This window comes from Watersipora subatra, chromosome 1 (assembly GCF_963576615.1).
Source record: "Watersipora subatra chromosome 1, tzWatSuba1.1, whole genome shotgun sequence".
Taxonomy (NCBI): domain Eukaryota; kingdom Metazoa; phylum Bryozoa; class Gymnolaemata; order Cheilostomatida; family Watersiporidae; genus Watersipora; species Watersipora subatra.
Genome location: NC_088708.1, coordinates 15202085 through 15225779, shown reverse-complemented (window position 1 = coordinate 15225779; position 23695 = coordinate 15202085). Strand labels below are relative to the sequence as shown.

At 36.2% G+C, this 23695-nt stretch overlaps 2 protein-coding genes across 2 annotated transcripts in view; both read left to right on the top strand.

The window, feature by feature from the left end:
* LOC137403837 (uncharacterized) overlaps window positions 1-4797 on the top strand; it is a 38024-nt gene extending 33227 nt beyond the window's left edge. Inside the window, exons 29-34 of the mRNA XM_068089946.1 lie at window positions 405-536; window positions 1391-1521; window positions 1680-1765; window positions 2353-2557; window positions 3391-3496; window positions 4464-4797. Of these exons, the coding sequence (XP_067946047.1) occupies window positions 405-536; window positions 1391-1521; window positions 1680-1765; window positions 2353-2557; window positions 3391-3496; window positions 4464-4600 (797 nt within the window). The 3' untranslated portion in view covers window positions 4601-4797. The remainder of the gene's footprint in view (window positions 1-404; window positions 537-1390; window positions 1522-1679; window positions 1766-2352; window positions 2558-3390; window positions 3497-4463) is intronic.
* A 5253-nt stretch (window positions 4798-10050) lies between these two features.
* Window positions 10051-23657, top strand: LOC137393591 (lipoamide acyltransferase component of branched-chain alpha-keto acid dehydrogenase complex, mitochondrial-like). Its single transcript, XM_068080220.1, has 12 exons — window positions 10051-10185; window positions 12449-12539; window positions 12640-12715; window positions 12891-13075; window positions 13944-14107; window positions 15338-15425; window positions 17186-17299; window positions 17926-18092; window positions 18668-18742; window positions 21448-21639; window positions 22886-22957; window positions 23055-23657. Exons 1-12 carry the CDS (start codon window positions 10060-10062, stop codon window positions 23220-23222), a joined length of 1518 nt encoding a protein of 505 aa, XP_067936321.1. The 5' UTR covers window positions 10051-10059; the 3' UTR covers window positions 23223-23657.
* The last annotated feature ends 38 nt before the right edge of the window (window positions 23658-23695 follow it).

The following is a 23695-nucleotide window of genomic DNA, read 5'->3' as shown; positions in this document are numbered from 1 at the left end:
ATAATCATAGTCACCATATGTATAGTCATAGTCACCTCATGTATAGTCATAGTCATCTTATGTATAGTGATAGTCACCTTATGCATAATCATAGTCACCTTATGTATAGTCATAGTCACCTTATGTATAATCATAGTCACCATATGTATAGTCATAGTCACCTCATGTATAGTCATAGTCATCTTATGTATAGTGATAGTCACCTTATGTATAATCATACTCATCTTATGCACAGTGACGTTTCCATAGTAGCATTCACTTTTTATGCAGTGATGTTCACTTCGTATTTGGTGGTAGTCACCTTACACTTAAGGGTTGTCTCTTGTGTAATGAGTGACCTCATATATACATGTAGTACCAGATACAGCACACAATATCATGCCGTGGTAGATTTGTCCTTGTAGCATACAAAGAGAGCTCTTCTACAGCAGTTGCGTCGTTCACCATGGAAACGGACAAATACAACGGGACAGGAGAATTGGGTGAGCAGGTAGATCCTGGGCTTGCGGACTCAGATGGGCCTTTCTCTACCATCGGTGGGTAATTATAGAGTAGATGTAAACATCATCATGTGACTCTTTTCTCTAGCACATACTTGATTTTATTGGTCTATTAATTCTGTCAATGGCACCCTATATTTATTTTTTCATACTATAGCAATTCTGTTAAAGGCAAAAATGTAACATTTATATAATTGTAACAGAATTTTCCTTATTTAAATTTTGCACCACACTTACCATATTCACTTTGTAACAAAAAATTAATGGAAGACTTTGAAACTCTGTACTAAATAGTTTCATGAAATACGGCGGTATGGCGTATATCCGCTGTAAATTTTTAAGACGAGTCATAACACGCAACTAGGCTTTTTACTCTCTTAGTTGTATGTATTTAAAATTGTTGTATGTCATCGTTGAACTATGATGTAACAATTATAGACTATAAGTCATTTCCGTGTTCTGGGTAAAGGAATCTATCTCACTGCCTAGACATATTTAATTAAGTGGTGACATGCTATTATTCTATTTAATTGTCCTGCACTCACTTTGTAATTATCTATTATTATGCCATGAACTATTATGTTGAATGGTGATATATAACAAGTTTGGTTCTTTATTACTGGGTGGTTGTCATGTAGACCGGAATAAAGTGATTCTTTGATATCTTACTCTCAAACTTACTGTAAAACCTCTAATTGAATGCCACCTTTATTTGAACGTCACCTCTATTTGACCGCCACGATATGAAAAGGGTTGAAAAATAAAGCTCCATAGCGTTCAAATAGAGGTCTTACAGTTTTTACAATGGACCATTAGGGCAGCATCCAGCTTTCATATGTTAATGTGGTTAAGTGTTATGTTCTTATGATTAATTGTTGAACTTTTGGCAGGCTGGGTGATGGGGGCTGTATCTCTCACCTGTTTGCTTATGGCTACTGCTTTCTTCACTCTCAAATACACTGTCAGCAGCAACAAAAACTCGATGACATGGATTCAGCGTCGACTCTCCAAAGACATTGAGGTTTGTCGCATTTAGCAGTTTAGGAAGCCATTCTTCTTTTTAGAGTATGCTATGCCATTCATGTACCTCGTCAGGTAAGCAAAGAGAACTAAAAGTATTTGTATGCATTAGCAATCTATTTTTGAGCTTAGTTTTGTAGATAATGGCATCTTTTTTAGGGAGGCAAGGGTGAAAGCAAGTCTCCTGAAAGTTCCAAAAATGGCTCTGATGATGACAGCAAACAATCGGAGCACTCAGATAAAAGGTGGATAAAAGTTCATCTGTAGATTAATATCGTTCTCCATGTTTCCATTGTGCGGATTATATGAATTTGGAATTGTGTGCACTGAGTTACTGTGCTATAAGTGTTTCAATAGACATTCACATGTTGCAGATAAACACAGGCGCTTTTTTAAAAAAGATAAGGGGTTCTACGCCAGAGGTCATAGCAGCACACTGCTGTCTAGTTTAGCAGGACACTTTCAAAATAGGAACGATTAAAGAGTAGAAAATATTTAAAAAGGAATAGCTTGCGCGGCATGCTCGAGCGCATCATTCTCAAGTTTCATTTTCACCTTGCGAAAGCATGAAACATGCGGTTAAAAATTTGCGAGTAACAAGACTTGTTTAACTTGCAAAATTTTGTCGTCATTACTTACGGATTAACAGCGTCATAAAAACTTAGCGTATGTTATAAGTTTGTAGATCTGTAAAAGCCGTCATTGGTCTTACATTGTTGTTTCTCTCTATCTCTGCATCTCCATTGACATCCACATAACTTTTTCTTATGTGTAAAATAGATGGTAAAGGGCGAGCGGATGTGCTGAATCAAAATGTTAACTTTTTCAATAGTCCGGGCTCTACAGAAGTACGGAAGAAGTCATCGACGCCCGCTGTATCAAAGAAGAGGAGAAAGAGCAGTAAAAAGATAATGGAATTGAATGAATCCTCCAGTGATGATGAGGAATCAGTCTCAGAGGCTAAATATGCAAAAGATGAACTGAATAACCACCTTCAGATTCTGAATCAGTTGGCGGAGCAGGCAGCCGAGGCTCGTGTGAGTTTATACTTTCTTGTAGAAATGTACACTTGTCATATTGTCAGTGTATGTTTATATCTCATTGTGGATATGTGCACTCATCATAATGTGGGTGTATATATATATATATATCTTATGGATATGTACATTCATCATGATATGGGTGTGCATTTATATCTTATTGTGGATATGTACACTTATCATTGTGAAGATATGTACACAATCACAATGCGAGTGTACATGTATATCTTAATGTGGATATGTACATTCATTATAATGTGGGTGTACATGTATATGTTATTGTGGAGTTGTACATTCATCATAATGTGGGTGTACATGTATATCTTATTGTGGATATGTACATTCATTATAATGTGGCTGTACATGTATATGTTATTGTGGAGTTGTACATTCATCATAATGTGGGTGTACATGTATATCTTATTGTGGATATGTACACTTGTCATAATATGGGTGTACATGTTTATCTTATTGTGGATTTGTACATTCATCATAATAGGGGTGCACATGTATATCTATTTGTGGATATGTACACTTGTCATAATGTGGGTGTACATGTATATCTTATTGTGAACCTGTACACTCATCCTAACTCAAGTGTACATGTGTATTTTGTTGTAAATACATAAGCTCATTATAATATGTGTACATATATATCATATATCAAATACAAACGCTTACCGTTATATAAGTGCACATGTATATTTTATCATGGGTAAGTCTGCAATTTTTTGTGTATGCGCATAACATATATATCATTATACACATACAGTGTAATGCACTCATAGCTCTCTAGTTGTAGTTCTATATTCCCTCTGCTATGTTGGTAGGATGCTGAAGAAGGGGCTGCACAGCTCCACCTCATCAACTCTATGGATAAAGCAAAAAATAAAGATAAATTAAGAAGAAAAGCGAAGCTTCAGAAGCAGAGAGCGAGTATGTTCTACTTATATTCATATTATTTTTATTATTTGTTATTACTATTTTTACTAAATCTATTATTTAGCTGTCACAAGGTAAGCTAGTGTCACATAATCAAACATGCTGTATGGTGTACTGTCTTAGCAACTCCTATAGTACAGACAGTCCTTGACTAGCTTGAAATTTGAACAAATATTTTTCTTAACAAACAAACTAAATTTCCAGAATACAATGTTTGAGATTTATCAAAGCATTACAGTTTTATAAATTAACCGTAAAAGGACTAGAAAAATTTACATTAATCAATCTCAATTTGTTATTGTGTGTACGTATGTGCGTGTGTGCGCGTGTGTGCATGTGTGTGTGTATGTGTGCATGTGCGTGCGTGTGTGTAGGTCTGCGTAAATGCTATGTGTTTACAAATATAATTATGCATATGATGTTGGGATAACTATGCTAATAGTAGCACTAGCAATACTAACAGCAATAGCGTATTGGTACTATGTGTTGTATGTAATAGTAGTATAATGGATGAGAATCGGCAATTTCATTAAAGATAGAACTGCATATATTGAATTAAACTCATTCCAAGTCTGCATTTGCCTATAAAGCCTATATCTACATATGCATATGATGTTGGGATAAAATCATTCCAACAAATGTTCCCACATTTGTTGGGATGATTTTATCCCAACATCATATGCATATGTAGATATAGGCTTTATAGGCAAATGCAGACTTGGAATGAGTTTAATTCAATATATGCAGTTCTATCTTTAATGAAATTGCCGATTCTCGTCCATTATACTACTATTACATACAACACATAGTACCAATACGCTATTGCTGTTAGTATTGCTAGTGCTACTATTAGCATAGTTATTTGCACTAGTATACACTTATGTTAGTAAATACTAGTAGATTACTATGTTCTATCAAGAGATATTGATGTAATTGTACATGTTATTGTTTTGTATTGTAGAAACAAAAGTAAAACGACCACTTCCTGTGCTGAACTCAAATGATAACTCCAATACTGGCAGTCAGAACTCAAGTCAGGCGAGGAGTAAAAAAGTGGTTACTTTTGGCGGTGCAGAGCTGCCACCTAATAACAGTTGATCCTCTGTTAGCGTAGCTCCATGTGTGACATGAGTACAACATGTTGCGATTAACCTAAATCAGAGCCCTTTTAGCTATTTATGCATAGGTCCTATCTTGACCCAATCTTTAAATATAGCAATAGCTATGTAGCTCATAATGGCCAGTAATTTTTTTGATGTCACTTGTAACTCAATACATAAAATTCTATCCTCCAACATATATCTTGTAATGATGTGCATTTCTAGCTTATTTTTTCATGTTTTGGGTGATATGCAAGTGATCACAACTCCAAACATCACTCATACTACAATTGTATACTGTACAGTCAAATTTCTACTTAAGATCACCTCAACATACAAATTGTTGAACACATAATGTAAAATTTGAGGAAATAGGTAACCCTACAAGTAATTTTTTATGATAGGGCTTTCAAAGCTTTTTAAATATGGCAGATTTGTAAATCAGAACGCATATACTCAGTTCCCCTTCATATAGTTTTGTCCTACGCTGTTCGAGTGTTAATAAACAGTGTTTTTACCTTCCTTTTTTAGTTTTAAATAATAGATTTTAGCAAGACTATTGCAAGTGCAAAAAAGCAAGGAGACAATGATTGTTTTAGATTAAAACAGCAAATCATAGAAAACAAGCAAACATTTTCAGATTATTTTTTCAAGCCTAAGAACAGTCTAGTAGGTATAAAAAACAACTAAAGGAGATGCACAACATGACAGCCTGAAGTGAATAAAAGTGAGAAGTTAAGAGATGATTACTACAAATGAAATGTAAAAGTACCAAATCTGAATATAATTATACATGTATAAATAATTTTATTCAATTCAAATTTAAGCAGTTCAAATTAGATCAGCTCTGTATCTCTTTATCTCCTGTATCTCTAAACCTGTCTCTGATCTCTGGTCTCTAACGTAAATGCAAAGCGTCTGTAAAAAATGTTTTTATTATTTTATCATCATTATTATTCATGATTGTTATTTTATCATTTCACTTTCTGACATAAAAGTCTGTTTTTTTAACTTGGCTTTTTACTTTGCTCTATATAATACATTTGCTTTGATATTATGCGAAATGACTGAGAAGTAATTATTAAAAGTTTTTTGGACAGTAGAACAAATGAAATAAAATAATACATTCCTATGAAATGATTGTTGCAGTATATGGTAGTCTTGCCGTATGAAGCAAATGTCAGAATGGATCATCTTCATCAGTAGATGCTTAACTGTAATTAAAAGGTTGTCTGTGTTCTACTGAAAAGTCATAGAATTGCAGAAGCTTAACATTTTCAAGTGGTTACAATTATTTTTTTAGATTATTACACTTCCTTTTGTAAAACTCGAATTCTGAAAGTAGGTTTCATGAATTTACTTTAGGTATTACAGCCCTATGCGGAGTTTGCTCGATAGTGGGGAGTTGTCGTCTCAACAACTTACTACGGGTAAATCTACTTTTCACCAGTATCGCTAAGGATACGCCGAAATATTGGCCTGACCGTCGACGCCTCCACAGATACCTAAGCTCATTATTTCCTCAGTCGTAAAATTTCGACGAATTAACTTCGTGACGGCGAACAATTCGACCGGACAAGTAAGATGTAACTTCTTGATATGAACGATAACGCTGAACTATTTATGAATAGATAGTGTTCTTCGTTGCAATACGAAACCATAGGCACCATAGTTAATAATTGTATACTCCAAGTTCTCATTTTTCTCTCTGGGCATAAACTTCTTTCGCTCACTTTGTGATTCTTTATTAAAATGATGAAAATCTCTAAATTGCACAAAAATTTTGATAAATTCATCCAACTTGCGTGTAGTTACTACTTGATAACATTACTGAATATGACAAAAACTGGTTTTTATAACATTGCTTTTGCTGGCTGATTGACAACACTTTGCGATCAATAGTATTAACATATAAAACTTTCTTAGACGGGCAACTTCTTTTTTCTAGTTAGTCAAAATGTTTTTTGTCTAAAGATTGTGGTTGTATGTACTCACATCCTTTTCTCATATACATTGGAAGTATCTACTTGCTTAATTTAGAGCAGTTTATTACACAGGCTTGTTTCACATTGTTCTAATGATATGATTTTTATTGAAATTTTATTATAATTTATCATCATTTTAGTGTGCAATGAGTTTATCCAAGCCACAAAATGATGTAGCATTTTTATAGTTTTAAAAGCGAAAAAGGTTGGGCCAAATGACACTCAGAATAGTTTCATTCTTTTTGTAACAGCGGGTTTAGTAATAACAACGGTATTGTAGCCAAAAGTTTTTGCAGCCTACTTGAATTTATGTCGAAATCCTTTGAGATATTGTGTTCAGAATAAGTACTATAACAAGATAGGCAGACATAGGCACCACTCTGGTAAGCAGAGATACACTGTCTCACAAGCACAGCTTTGAAAGCCTTTTTATAAACTTTTGTTTTAAGCTGTCTTCAATGCGTAGTCAATTGCTCACTGATGCGGCTTGAACTACAGGGCAGTGCAGCTGTATGCATGACCAGAACCTACACATGAATAACATGCCCTTTTTTCAAATCAGTTTGGCTGACCTCAAGCAACATCTAAGCTGCAGGAGCTTGCCCATAAACACAGAGCCTTGTTGTGTGGCCTTATTGTTGTTCAAGGGTTTCAAAGGGAAAACGAATATGACTAAACGTAACTGAATGGTATTTTTTATAACTTATCATGGATCAGATTTTTTAGAAAACATACTACTAATTGTCTTTCTGCTTTAAATCTGGTTGCCCACCAATTATGTTATCTTTGTTTCCAAGTGCTTGAACAAGTGCATGAGACTGTCCTCTCCTGAAATTATAGCCTCACAAAAGTTTGACTACTTGGATGTTAAAAGTACCTCCACCTGCTCTTACTGGGTTAAACGTCCACCTTTATCATTTTCGTAAACCTTTGCTTGATCTTTTCATTTTTTTTTACTCAACATCCACCTCGAACCAGTCATTCTCATCATCAGCTCTCGAATCATGAGCATCCTTTCCATCATAAGCATTGCTAGTGTTGCTACTCCTCATTTTGGTAGTGGTTTACGCATGGTTGATTTTTACTGTTGTACACATCTGGTGTTGCCACTAGCTGTAACATTCCTGCTGGCTGCACTCTTGACCTTAGTGCGACAATTTTAGCGACCAACCACAGGTGACTTGTGAAGCCCTGAGCATTTGCAGCTCAGTCATCTTTTCTGCTCTAAATTTCAACCATCTTTCATGGTTGTACAGATCAAGTACCAGTGTATGCATCTTAGTAAACTATGGTCTAACATGTGTATTTTGCAATCATAAAGGATAACAAGGACTGTACGGCTATACTTGCTATACTTGCTAGCTCGATTACAAAATGCTTCAAAATACTTTCAAATCTCTACAAGCCTTGAAGACAGGACTTGCACTTCCTGCCCCTCACTGCACTTCATTAGCGGAAGGCGACTATCTCAATCCACACCAATACATTTATATGCCAAACACCAATGAAACTACCTGTTATATTGGCATTGGGATTCACTTTACTCTCATTAAAAACTCCTAAAGGGACCAGATAACAACAAATATTCTGTTTTACCTAAAGCCAGTTTTTGAGAACTGGTGCACACCATCGGTTTCAGAAATGACTAGTTCCTGTTATATTTCTTGCATCAAAAGCTGCTGTCATTCTAGCATATGACTGGCCATCACTTTTCCTTACAATCACATAGAAATCGTCACACTCCTACCGCTCAATAGTATCTACGCGTAATTCTCTTGATGACCAATCAACATGTCATGCAGAGGCAGTAGTAAATCTCAACATACCTATGGCAGTCACACCAACAAGGCCATTCTCCTCAGTATTACTTTACATTGCGAGTGTTACTGCGAGTATTACTTTACACTCTACACTTATCCACAACTTTTTTCATTAGAACAGGTGTCAAAGCATATGGTAGTTTTGTATTACCATTGGTGATGCTTTAGTAATCTCCTTATCAAAACCAAGCTGGATTAAAAAATAACTTGTTTCGTTGCCAGCTATGGCTAACGTATTCAATCTGTAATTTATTCGATACCTAATAAATTACTTGACCTTTTTAAGGCATACACAGTAGTAGTTAATGATCCGCATGCCTTTTTTTAATAGATAGCTCAGTCTCACACAATTAATCCAACTTTCTGCCATCGGCTCTCACGTGATTCTGGTTAAATACTATTTCAAACATGTTTTCTGTTTAGTTAGTACACCAATCACAACTGTATTTTATTCCTCTGCCTTTACAGTTGTGCCAACTTCTTCAATTCTACTTTCCTTAACAATTCATTGTACAAACCTCATGTTTATGAGAGAACTTCTAATTGGCTTTATTGCTGCCTTTGCTGGCCCATTCTTTCCTATGCTTCACGCAATTACAAACCATGTGTATCATAAAATTACAAACCATGTGTATCATAAAATTACAAACCATGTGTATCATAAAATTACAAACCATGTGTATCATAAAATTACAAACCATGTGTATCATAAAATTACAAACCATGTGTATCATAAAATTACAAACCATGTGTATCATAAAATTACAAACCATGTGTATCATAAAATTACAAACCATGTGTATCATAAAATTACAAACCATGTGTATCATAAAATTACAGCAGTAGAAAACCAAATTTCACAAATATTACCACAGCCTTGCACTCTGTATTTAGGTTATTATGTTGCATATATATCCTGCGCACTCAAAGTATTATGCACAAGTTATACGATGTATTCAGCTCTGACTAGAAAATGTGGGTGTTCTAATTTATTTTGTAGAATAATACAAGTACATGGAGATATTTTTTCAAACTCAATATTTCACAATGAAAGCGTTAAAATATAACAAGGCTGTCTTTTTCTATAGGCTTTACTGTTTTGTTCACATCAAAACAATAAAGCCCTAAACACCAAAACCCTAAAACACCCTAAAAGCTACAAAGACATAGATAAATAAATTGAGTAATGCCTGATTCAGACCAATAGTTTCTGATAAATTGTGTGACCACGCAAGACCATCCTCTTGTGGAGTGGCGCAGGATTTAGTTGCGTCATCCTGCAATTTCATAGCTATTTGGTTCACATTATTGTGTACCTGCATAAGCTTGCATAGTAGGGCGCAGTGCTTTGTGCATTATACACATGAAATTGATTTGAATCAGGCGTGAGGAGTATTGTGTAGCGCTATACCTCAGCTTCTGTGTACCGCTCTGATATCTAATTTTATTATGTAATAAAATTATCGTTGTACAACAATATTAATGACTCCAAGTATAATTGGCAGAAAACCTGGCTTATAGAACCTGCCTCAGATTGTGACAGAAATCTCATTTTAATCGAATTCTTTTATAGTGATAAAATTTATAACATTTCTGTAAATCAAATAATTTTACATATCTTGTATTACATAGAACCCAATCAGCCCATGTAGATGGCTGCTCTCAGAAGGGTACAGCTGTTGTCACATCCACTGGAAGCATCCCTCAGGTTGCTGAATTGCACCGGTGGATTCAGGTGTCGTTACTCTGTCCTCGTGGGTCACAGTTATAGACAGCAGGTAAATACACGCAATTCTTCTCTTCTGCAGCTATGTTAATTATGTTAAAATATGTTAACTGCTCAGGTTAACATATTTTGTTGAAATATTTAAATATTACTCTCAGTAAGCACGGGGTAGCTCAGGGCTTCCTTCCTTTCTAATGCTACACTGCTTCACGACAACAATACATGAACACGTTCATTGAGGGCAATTGTCCTTAATACTTGTGAATGCACATTTTGAGTTCCTAATCAGATAGACCGTGGCGCATCTTCTTCTATATATAGAAATTTCAAAGTCTGTCGTTTGGTATGTCCAGCTATAGCTATTAAAATCTAGGAATGAAATAACCGCTTTGTGCTGGATTTGATTTCGTTCACCAGGTGATAATCTAACAAATTAAGCTGCACGAAATGCAATGGATTTATTAGGTGATACGAGTCGTTATTAGGGTTGGAAAAACCACGGTTTTTATGAGAAAACCAGGTTTTTTGGTTTAAACCGGTTTTTATGGTTTAAACCGGTTTTTAAGGTTTTTATAATTTTACCAAGATTTTTGCAATTTTAGTCTAGTTAAGATCACTTACTATAGCTGCATGATTGAGTATTGAACATACATATGTGGAATCATTTGTTAAAGATGGTACTGTGGGACTTGTTGTTATGGGAACAAGAAGAGAAAACATGGAAATTTCGGAATAAGTCTTTAATCAAACATGATTGATGAAATACAGAGCAGAAATCTTATGACATAATGTGAATATTTTACATCAGCTCTATGTATAAGTAGGAATTTTAATCCAAGGGATTAGTCGTGTTGTAGTGTAGAGCAGATCATAATGCAGATGCATTGCTAGTGTTTGGAGCAGTGGCAGATGATTCAACTTCTATCACCTGAGTACTAGCATGACTGTCTAAATTGGTGTTTTCAGCTTGACATTTTGCTACGTGAGCTTTAAGCCTATCTGCGTGACCTCGCATTACGACGGCACACCTATTACATTTTGCCTTAAAACCTTTGCCTTTGCAGTTTGAGTGAAAAACTGCCAAATGGGATCCTGCTTGCGAGGCATGTTAAAAATTTGAGGCACAACTTCAACTTTTCAAAACACAAAAAACTTGATAAACTGAATTCTAACAATCCAACTGCTTTGGCTTGTGCCCAATAAATAAAATATTAGTTTGCAAACTTTAAGCTTTTGCCCAAAAAGATTTTATTGTTTTAATTTTTAGTTATAAGTAATCCTTTCTCACTGGCCAGACTTGAGAAAGTATTCATTCATTATTAGAGACGATGATTGGATTAGTATATTTCACGTGGTTTTAAATGTATATTTCATCATTAAAGAGATCATTATATCACTTGATAAAAGCAATTGAAAATGAAATTCACTAATTCATTGTTGTGCTAAGATTTCATGTAGTTTCAACTTGAGCTCTGCCATCACTTTACTACCGTGTCCTAAATAAACTTCCACAGCTGATAATTACATATATTTGCATTTCTACCACACACGAACCACTAGGAGCTTAAAATATGTTTTTCACAAAAAATAAGGAAAAACCATAAAAACCAGTTTTTTCGGCTGGTTTAAACCGCTCGGTTTAAACCATGGGTTTAAACCGAGCCAACCCTGGTCATTATGTCGGTTAAAGTACGTATGGCACTCTGCATTACGCAACGTCACTAAAGCTTCCTCTCACAGCTCTTATTAATAAGTTTAGCAATACTGATAGTAACTTACTCAAATTAGTCATCAGCAATGTGCCAGGCTAACGGCAAGTGGCAGGCAACTACATTACCTGCCACTGATTATAAGCTGTTTATTAATACCCGTGCAACGCTGGGCATTCTGCTAGTTTATATAGAAAGCGATAGTTTTAAGATTGACTATTGAGCCAGGCACTTCTTGGAGTGGGCAGCTTTTTTACACGAAATAAGCCGTAAGTCGCGTGTGGAGCTCTGGCAGTCTGCTCTTTTCACTCCTCCTTGTGAGAATTGTTTAATATAATGGAGCGCCGCTCGTATTGCACTACGTGTACATGTAATGATTATTGTGCAGATGTGGATGGTGGTTGGAATGGCGCAGTTAGTAGAGTATCGGTATCCAAAGCTGAATTTCACAAGTTTGAGCCCCATACGTAGCATTCTTTTATGAAGTACTTTAATTACCGCCTCAACCACTGCTTCAGTGTTAACCACGGCTACAAGATGATCACCATTTAACAAGGATTAGTAACCATATTATAACTACTTAGGCATTCACTACACTATTTGTAGAAGTTGGAGAGAGCTTACCACAACCAAGGAATACATAATCTACAGAATGATCTTCGCTATAGGCACTACAGAAGGCTGCATGTGACACAGCGTGAGCGCATAGTTCATTCTTTACATTTTACCATCACACGGATCAATGCATTTTGTAGTTTTGTAAAAATATAATGTGTACAGATTGGAGTGAATTTTAGGTGGATATGGTAAGAAGGTACCATTTGTACTCTCTGACATAGGAGAAGGCATACGGGAAGTGGTCGTGAAAGAGTGGTATGTATTACTAGAAAAACATAAATTTATCCACAACTATAAATACTGAAACTTCTACAGACTCTCTGTTTCTCTACTCTGAAACTGCATCATGTACATCATATATCGTATTATAATGATATTATAATATTATAACAATATTATGTTGATATTATAATGATATTATAATGCATAGGTTTGTTTCGGAAGGAGCTCATGTAAACCAATTTGATCCAATATGCGAAGTACAAAGTGACAAGGCATCGGTAACTATAACCAGCAGATATGATGGAGTTGTTACCAAGAAATATTATAAGCAGGATGAGACCGCATTAGTTGGGGATCCTTTGGTCGATATTGAGCTCAGCGACGGGGCACACGGTCTGTACCCTTTCTTGTTTGACCTTGGTTATTGCATAACTTGTTCATCCACTTATTCATTCTTTTCATGACTGATGCAAATGTTTTTAATACAGTCACATCTTTATATACAATGTTAATTTAATCTCAATTCTGCTTCTTGTGTCAAAACCGCTGTACGTTGGAGCACGTACTCCTATAAGAGTATGCTGTAATTCTGTAACGCTGTATAACCTGCACACACATGGCATTAAAACAATTTATGTAAAACTATGTAAAAAAATTGAATTATAAGTCTAAAACTAAATTAATAATGTAACAATCCAAAGAGGAGTTTTATTGTTGTTTTTATGTAGAGAAATTTGAATGGAAGTGCAATTTATTGTAAAGTTGAGAGGTTAGGTGTTGGTAGGTTGAGAGGTTAGGTGTTGGTAGAGATATGTGACCTAGCTTACACTAACTTAGATTAGCTGAAGTTTTTACCAGCATAACTTACACATTTTTATATCATTTGTTTTGGTTTTACTTTTACCAGCCTATTTATGTTTTCTTAGAAAACTTCATTTGGTCGATATTGGTACCCTTTGACCAAATGCTGCTTTGGTCTTCATTGTCAACACACATAGTTTAAAGTTTGGAAAACTTTAAACTATGTGTTTCGAAAGTCACTTCACGTGTAAAATCAAATATTTGCTCAAGTTTTACATTGATATACCAGTTCATATATTGAGGAGATCATGAGTAGAGGCCTGACTGTGCTTTAAACAGAAATGAGATCTAGGAAATTGCCTAATCACACTAATCACATCATTTGAGTAAAATTAATGGCAGGGCAATACAGGAGTTTGTAAGGTCTTGCAGATGTGTGATAATTCTTTTTTTGTTGCAGATTCTGTGGCAGCAGATCAAGTTGATGATGTAGCAGGATCTAGTGTTGCTGTCGAGCTAGAGCCGGAACTCGCCGAGGCATCTGCCACTGCCACACTGGCGAGTGTCAGTAACTCCAAGGTGCTAGCTACTCCTGCTGTTAGACGGATAGCAGGAGAGAATCAGGTAGAGATTTCACCTCATAAACGATGTTCTGTCTGAATTTTAAAGTTGTAAAATTTTAAATGATTGGTTCATTAGTTAAGTGTTCGTGGCCATGATTGGGGATACCTTTGGCGCTCCTGGAAGTCTCTAGATTGTTACATACTAACTTTGCCAGAGTTGTCATACTAATCAGAATGTACATAAAATGTTACAATGAGGGTTTTTACATCAATGTAAGGGTTTGCAATGAAGATATTTCCATCTAGTTATTAGATATCATGAGGGTTCTTACATCTATGTAAGGGTTTGCAATGAAGATATCTCCATCTAGTTATTAGATATCATGAGGGTTCTTACATCTATGTAAGGGTTTGCAATGAAGATATCTCCATCTAGTTATTAGATATCATGAGGGTTCATACATCTATGTAAGGGTTTGCAATAAAGGTATCTCGATCTAGTTATTAGATATAATGAGGGTTCTTACATCTATGTAAGGGTTTGCAATGAAGATATCTCCATCTAGTTATTAGATATCATGAGGGTTCTTACATCTATGTAAGGGTTTGCAATAAAGGTATCTCCATCTAGTTATTAGATATAATGAGGGTTCTTACATCTATGTAAGGGTTTGCAATGAAGATATCTCCATCTAGTTATTAGATATCATGAGGGTTCTTACATCTATGTAAGGGTTTGCAATGAAGATATCTCCATCTAGTTATTAGATATCATGAGGGTTCATACATCTATGTAAGGGTTTGCAATAAAGGTATCTCCATCTAGTTATTAGATATAATGAGGGTTCTTACATCTATGTAAGGGTTTGCAATGAAGATATCTCCATCTAGTTATTAGATATCATGAGGGTTCTTACATCTATGTAAGGGTTTGCAATAAAGGTATCTCCATCTAGTTATTAGATATAATGAGCGGTCTTACATCTATGTAAGGGTTTGCAATAAAGGTATCTCCATCTAGTTATTAGATATAATGAGCGGTCTTACATCTATGTAAGGGTTTGCAATGAGTGTTTATGTCTATGCAATAGATTATAATGAGTGTCTACATCTAAATGAGAGGTTAACATGAGAGTCTCTATATTATATAAGGGGTTACAAATGAGGGTGTCTATATCTATCTAATAGATTATAGTGAGAGTGTCTATACCTATGTAATTGATTACCATGAGGGTGTCTACATCAATGTACTTGATTATATTGATGATGTTGATTCTGTCTGCTTATTCAGATAAATCTAAGCCATGTGGTTGGAACTGGCAAGGATGGTCGTGTCTTAAAAGAAGATGTGGTGGCTTACATATCAAATACACTTGATGGTTAGTTTCTACTTAACACTCTAGTGACGGTTTAGTAAGACTATAACCTATACTGTGGTCCTGTTAGGTCCTTATGTTAATATAACTGTTAATACTTTATATGAGATGCATTTGCTAGTTTCATCGGACTATCCACCTGTCTAATACGTGTAAATGATCTGACAGACACTGAAAGTCGATAAGCTTTTTGTCATATATGAAGCAACTTGAAATTGTTGGCTGTAACGGGTCTATTCACTTGTCCATGTGTATTACCAAGGTTTTTAAACCGCAGAGCTCACTTGTGCTGACCTTTGTGACAGAGTGCACATAGCCTGTGAGCAGAGTGCACATAGCCTGTGAGCAGAGTGCACATAGCCTGTGAGCAGAGTGCACATAGCCTGTGAGCAGAGTGCACATAGCCTGTGAGCAGAGTGCACATAGCCTGTGAGCAGAGTGCACATAGCCTGTGAGCAGAGTGCACATAGCCTGTGAGCAGAGTGCACATAGCCTGTGAGTTAGTTTATTAGGTGCTTTGCTGTTCTTAAACCACCAGTAATAAGTTGGATGTAATTCTTCATTTCAAGTTCGTAAATCTGCTGGAATCTTTTCATTTTATGTGAAACATCGCTTGCTCATCAGACTTTATAAACTCTTTTTATGTCTGTATCAGCACTTGATAATATCATCATAATATAATTTGTGAATTTTTATTAGAGTTTGTTTTGCAGAATGTTGTCAAAGAGGCATTAACAAAACAGTTATGGAGATGCTAGTAACTTTCGTTGATGATGTTCCCATAAGATATCAATAAGTTGGTGGTATTCTTTGAATGTCAGGTTCTGTATCTGAATCAGTATCGCTATTTTGCAGATAGTCTTTCTGAGTCATAAACAAACCTTACAATTATTAGCTGATATTGAGTGCCGACATATTGTGCTGCAGTGCTCACCATTTTTTGGGATAACCATAATTTTTCTATGTTAACTTAGCTGAAGTGCTTTCTAGTTATTTGTTTACAGTTGGCCATTTTGAACGCTTTTGCAATTTGTAATTGCAATTGTGCTCCGCTGGTTGATCTGATCGGCTGCAGATGATGGGGCAATAACGACTTGTGTTTGTCTTTCAGCGATTGGACATTTCTGATTTGTAACACTGTGTAACCATTGCTATTCACACACATTTCATGTAATAATTTATCTTAGCAGGAAATGAAAATGACAAGCGTTACTTCTCCACTTCTATTCTCTGTTCTACAAGGATAAGGAAGAAGTCTATTGAATTCCTTAAGCTGCTGGTCTTAGTGTGTCAATTACATGGAAATTTACATACGATATGATTTTGCTTAGAAGATTTTGAAGTAAAATTTCCTTCTGGTGATTGCTTAATGTAAAATGAGAATTACAACAATTAGAAGCAGAAGTGTCTTTAAATTAAAGGAGCATGAGCGGAGAAGAGAAATAAAAACCAAACCCTAAATTTCAATCACCAATCAAATGCAAAAAACAGCTAACTCATCAGGTTTAGTTACTGTACCGATTTAGTTGAAGCATTTTAATGTATTTTATACTTTTCAACCTGACTATGAGGCAGTCTGCCACGCTTCAAATATGCCTGAATAGTAGGTATAATCTGTGTTTTTAATTCATTCCGAGTCGCGGTCTAATCAGGAATATACAGTCTTCTGTTGCAGCATCAGAGCCTCTGTAGTTACAGGAATGAATGTCTTACATCTCGTCTGTTAGTGCTTTTGAACAGCTTTAGTATTTGTGTATTTTTAGGCAAGACCGCATCTGCTCCAAGTCCCCAGCGATCTGCGCCTGATCAACTGCCTCCACCACCATCATCTACCACTTCTAGTTCTATTGGCGAAGACACGGTGGTCACCCTAAAAGGTCAGTTGTTGCTCAATGGATAAACTCTGTGCAGGTCACGGGGAAGTTTAGCATTCGTTCATACGTTTTCTGTATTATCTTATCTGTTGTACACATCTCTCTATTCTTATTACCTGTTATATACATCTCTCTATTCTTGTTAGCTGTTATATACATCTCTCTATTCTTATTACCTGTTATATACATCTCTCTATTCTTATTATCTGTTATACACATCTCTCTATTCTTATTACCTGTTATATACATCTCTCTATTCTTATTACCTGTTGTATACATCTCTTTATTCTTATTACCTGTTGTATACATCTCTCTATTCTTATTACCTGTTGTACACATCTCTCTATTCTTATTACCTGTTATATACATCTCTCTATTCTTATTACCTGTTATATACATCTCTCTATTCTTATTACCTGTTGTATACATCTCTCTATTCTTATTACCTGTTATATACATCTCTCTATTCTTATTACCTGTTGTATACATCTCTGTATTCTTATTACCTGTTGTACACATCTCTCTATTTTTATTACCTGTTGTATACATCTCTCTATTCTTATTACTTGTTGTACACATCTCTCTATTCTTATTACCTGTTGTACACATCTCTTTTTTATCATTTCCAGGAATTCGGAAAGCAATGGCCAAGTCTATGACTGAAGCCCTACAGATTCCACATTTTGGCTACTATGACGAGGTGAACATGAGTCAGCTAGTTACTCTGAGAAAGCAGCTGAAAGGTTCGGCACTCCTTGGAGACATTCCTTTCTCATATATGCCTGTTATTATTAAGGTGTGTTTCACATTCTCTATACACCCTGCTTGGTCGAGTCACACCAGATGTTATCCCTGCGACAAAGTTGCATTGTGGATTCTTTAGAAATTATGATTGCTTGCCGAATTGTTATGTTGCGTTAGTTTCCACCATTTTTGCCGAGGTTTAATACTTACCAATTTTAATTATTATTATTATCTTCATGAACACATTCAATATATTTATACTGGAAGAGGAGAAAACTACTATAATCATTACCTGAGAGCATTGGATAAGCCAATTTCTGGCAAGTTGGTTTTAAGTTACACTTTTATATATTGACGCTTAATATTACTAGGAGGCACAACTCTCACTGATCACATGGAAGAACGCGTAAAGTGCTTTTGCGACATTGGACTTAGCAGTTGCTATCGATGATCATACTTAGTTTGAGCCTTGATCTGTTCATCAGCCTCAATGTCTGTGCCAGTTTCTCGTCTTTAGAATCTTATGTCATATTACATTGTGAGCTCCTTATAAAGGCTTCTACTAATCAAGCTACAAACTTTTGTTTTCTGTTATTTTCATATATTTTGTGTTTTCATCTCTTGTAGGCAACATCGTTGTCTCTAAACGTATTTCCGATGTTGAACTCAAGTTTGTTGTCAGAGGATCGCGTTATGTTGAAGGTAAGGCCTACTTATGATAGTTCAAAGGTCATGACTTGAGTGGTAGTTTTCATTCATTAGGTTTAAGAGGTTAGGACTTGAGCTGTAGTTCTCATTCATTAGGTTTAAGAGGTTAGGACTTCAGCTGTAGCTATCATTCATTAGGTTTAAGAGGTTAGGACTTCAGCTGTAGCTCTCATTCAATTAGGTTTAAGAGGTTAGGACTTCAGCTGTAGCTATCATTCATTAGGTTTAAGAGGTTAGGACTTGAGCTGTAGCTCTCATTCATTAGGTTTAAGAGGTTAGGACTTCAGCTGTAGCTATCATTCATTAGGTTTAAGAGGTTAGGACTTCAGCTGTAGCTATCATTCATTAGGTTTAAGAGGTTAGGACTTCAGCTGTAGCTCTCATTCAATTAGATTTAAGAGGTTAGGACTTGAGCTGTAGCTATCATTCATTAGGTTTAAGAGGTTAGGACTTGAGCTGTAGCTCTCATTCATTAGGTTTAAGAGGTTAGGACTTGAGCTGTAGCTCTCATTCATTAGGTTTAAGAGGTTAGGACTTGAGCTGTAGCTCTCATTCATTAGGTTTAAGAGGTTAGGACTTGAGCTGTAGCTCTCATTCATTAGGTTTAAGAGGTTAGGACTTGAGCTGTAGCTATCATTCATTAGGTTTAAGAGGTTAGGACTTGAGCTGTAGCTCTCATTCATTAGATTTAAGAGGTTAGAACTTCAGCTGTAGCTATCATTCATTAGGTTTAAGAGGTTAGGACTTCAGCTGTAGCTCTCATTCATTAGGTTTAAGAGGTTAGGACTTCAGCTGTAGCTCTCATTCATTAGGTTTAAGAGGTAAGGACTTCAGCTGTAGCTATCATTCATTAGGTTTAAGAGGTTAGGACTTCAGCTGTAGCTATCATTCATTAGGTTTAAGAGGTAAAGACTTCAGCTGTAGCTCTCATTCATTAGGTTTAAGAGGTTAGGACTTGAGCTGTAGCTCTCATTCATTAGGTTTAAGAGGTTAGGACTTGAGCTGTAGCTCTCATTCATTAGGTTTAAGAGGTTAGGACTTCAGCTGTAGCTCTCATTCATTAAGTTTAAGAGGTTAGGACTTCAGCTGTAGCTCTCATTCATTAAGTTTAAGAGGTTAGGACTTCAGCTGTAGCTCTCATTCATTAGGTTTAAGAGGTTAGGACTTGAGCTGTAGCTCTCATTCAATTAGGTTTAAGAGGTAAGGACTTCAGCTGTAGCTCTCATTCAATTAGGTTTAAGAGGTTAGGACTTCAGCTGTAGCTATCATTCATTAGGTTTAAGAGGTTAGGACTTGGAGCTGTAGCTCTCATTCATTAGGTTTAAGAGGTTAGGACTTCAGCTGTAGCTATCATTCATTAGGTTTAAGAGGTTAGGACTTGAGCTGTAGCTCTCATTCATTAGGTTTAAGAGGTTAGGACTTGAGCTGTAGCTCTCATTCATTAGGTTTAAGAGGTTAGGACTTGAGCTGTAGCTCTCATTCATTAGGTTTAAGAGGTTAGGACTTGAGCTGTAGCTCTCATTCATTAGGTTTAAGAGGTTAGGACTTCAGCTGTAGCTCTCATTCATTAGGTTTAAGAGGTTAGGACTTGAGCTGTAGCTCTCATTCAATTAGGTTTAAGAGGTAAGGACTTCAGCTGTAGCTCTCATTCAATTAGGTTTAAGAGGTTAGGACTTCAGCTGTAGCTATCATTCATTAGGTTTAAGAGGTTAGGACTTGGAGCTGTAGCTCTCATTCATTAGGTTTAAGAGGTTAGGACTTCAGCTGTAGCTATCATTCATTAGGTTTAAGAGGTTAGGACTTCAGCTGTAGCTATCATTCATTAGGTTTAAGAGGTAAAGACTTCAGCTGTAGCTCTCATTCATTAGGTTTAAGAGGTTAGGACTTGAGCTGTAGCTCTCATTCATTAGGTTTAAGAGGTTAGGACTTGAGCTGTAGCTCTCATTCATTAGGTTTAAGAGGTTAGGACTTCAGCTGTAGCTCTCATTCATTAAGTTTAAGAGGTTAGGACTTCAGCTGTAGCTCTCATTCATTAAGTTTAAGAGGTTAGGACTTCAGCTGTAGCTCTCATTCATTAGGTTTAAGAGGTTAGGACTTGAGCTGTAGCTCTCATTCAATTAGGTTTAAGAGGTAAGGACTTCAGCTGTAGCTCTCATTCAATTAGGTTTAAGAGGTTAGGACTTCAGCTGTAGCTATCATTCATTAGGTTTAAGAGGTTAGGACTTGGAGCTGTAGCTCTCATTCATTAGGTTTAAGAGGTTAGGACTTCAGCTGTAGCTATCATTCATTAGGTTTAAGAGGTTAGGACTTCAGCTGTAGCTATCATTCATTAGGTTTAAGAGGTTAGGACTTGGAGCTGTAGCTCTCATTCATTAGGTTTAAGAGGTTAGGACTTGGAGCTGTAGCTCTCATTCATTAGGTTTAAGAGGTTAGGACTTCAGTTGTAGCTCTCATTCAATTAGGTTTAAGAGGTTAGGACTTCAGCTGTAGCTATCATTCATTAGGTTTAAGAGGTTAGGACTTCAGCTGTAGCTATCATTCATTAGGTTTAAGAGGTTAGGACTTGGAGCTGTAGCTCTCATTTATTAGGTTTAAGAGGTTAGGACTTCAGCTGTAGCTCTCATTCATTAGGTTTAAGAGGTTAGGACTTCAGTTGTAGCTCTCATTCAATTAGGTTTAAAGGAGTCTCGTCATTGTAGGCAGCTCATAACATCGGTTTTGCAATGGACAGTCCTGATGGACTCATTGTGCCCAACATAAAGAATGTACAGAATCTCACGATATTGGAGATCGCAGGAGAGATGCAGAGACTCATGAAGCTGGGTGAACAGGGAAAACTGGGCCAGAATGATATCACAGGCGGCACCTTTTCCCTTTCTAACATTGGCTCAGTAGGTTCCTTCAGCAATTTCCTTCAGTATGTCTTATTATTCTTATTTCTAAATACTTTTAGTTATTAAAGGCATCTCCTTCAACTTCGTTTACACAGTCAACAAGGTCGGTATCAGGTATCCATCAATAAATACAACGCTATCTGGCTAACCCAATATTTCACCTTTCATTGAGAATGAGTCAAGGTCATGACATTTGCTTGGGGTTTAGGAGCAATCCTGACCTGCATCAAAGTTTATGCTTGTTTCACTGAATGTCACTCTGTCTATTCTAACTTATCAGTATTCAAGCAATAGTCCAGTGATGTTCAGAGAGTTTAACTGTGGTGGTCTAGCTATGGATTTGTCCTTTAAAAACCCTTAAATGATCGGAAAACACTAACAAACATTATTGCTTTAATGTTTTATTTGTAATTTTATTATAGTATATAATACAGCAATGACTGGACCACGCAAACATGTACCACTATGTAATACAGCCTCGACTGGCCCATACAAACACATACATACCACTATATAGTATATAATACAGCAATGACTGGACCACACAAACATGTACCACTATGTAATACAGCCTCGACTGGCCCATACAAACACATACATACCACTATATAGTATATAATACAGCAATGACTGGACCACACGAACATGTACCACTATGTAATACAGCCTCGACTGGCCCATACTAACACATACATACCACTATATAGTATATAATACAGCAATGACTGGACCACACAAACATGTACCACTATGTAATACGGACTCGACTGGCCCATACAAACACATACAAACCACTATATGATATAGCCATGACTGGACCACACATGCATATACCACTACATATTATAGCTATGGCTGGCCCCAACTAAACATTCCTATACCGATATGTACATGTATATAATGCAGCCATGTGTCACCACACAGACACTCAGTCACTTATAGATAAAACATATAAGCATCACATCGTTGGAGCAGTAAGCTGAAGCTATACTCGAATACATATGTTCATAGCAGCGTGTTGAAGTCCAGTCATTAGTGACCTACTAAATGTACCCATGTAGTTAATATTAATAACGGTAATTTCACCAGTTTTCTTTTTTTGGCATATAATCGCTTGAGATGCACCTGCCGTAGGTTGACGCTTTTGTATGTTACACTCCCATTGGCTGCTCTATGTGACATATGACAAGTTACAAGTACCTATATGCTACACTGCAAGCACTACCTTTGCGCACTGTTGTAGATTGGAGGGACTTATGCTAAACCAGTGATACTGCCACCTCAGGCTGCTATTGGGGCTTTAGGTAAAATACAGGTGCGTATCACATAAGTACTGTATATATTGCAGTTAGCCTTAGTACCAGAGCCATGCTCTTTTTACGAAAATTGTAATGATGCATTGTTGCTTGTAGGCTCTGCCCAGATTCGATGAAAATGATGATTTAATAAAGGCTCATATAATGGCAATCAGCTGGTCCGCTGACCACAGAATTATAGAGGGGGCCCAGATGGCGCGCTTCTCCAACTTATGGAAATCTTACCTAGAGAACCCTGCTAGCTTGATTCTTAACATGAAATAGGTGGAACAAGTAATAGGACATTTCCAAATATAAACACCTTTATGAAAGCATTCGCTCTGCCAGATCACTTGTTCAACTGCTAAATCTATAAGGTTAATAGCATAATATTTATATTAGCAGTTTTGATGCTTCCTATCTCTATACCTATTAGAGTATTTAAAACCTATTAAAATGTGTAGTATGTCTGACATATTGCAGAGTTGAATGTATTTCTACGCAAGTGGATCATACCTATTTTTGGTTGCTAGTTATTGGTGGTTTACAAAACATTGGCTCCTTTTATCTGGTGAATGAAAAATTTAATTGCGACCAGCGTCTGGCAGTGTCACCTTTTTATTTCTGAAGTGCTTTCCTTCTATCAAATTGGTTTGCTTTTGAATCTCAAAATATTATGTCCCATCTGTCTATTATTTAATATACATGGTTTTTATGTGGCTTGTTCTTTGGTGCAACAGTTAAGTAAAGCACAGTTA

Coding starts and splice junctions, on each gene's coding strand:
- LOC137393591 (XM_068080220.1), top strand. CDS start 10,060: ATGGCTGCTCTCAGAAGGGTACAGCTGTTGTCACATCCACTGGAAGCA. Junction 18,093..18,667: donor ATATGCCTGTTATTATTAAG/GTGTGTTTCACA, acceptor CATCTCTTGTAG/GCAACATCGTTGTCTCTAAA. Junction 22,958..23,054: donor GGGCTTTAGGTAAAATACAG/GTGCGTATCACA, acceptor TGTTGCTTGTAG/GCTCTGCCCAGATTCGATGA.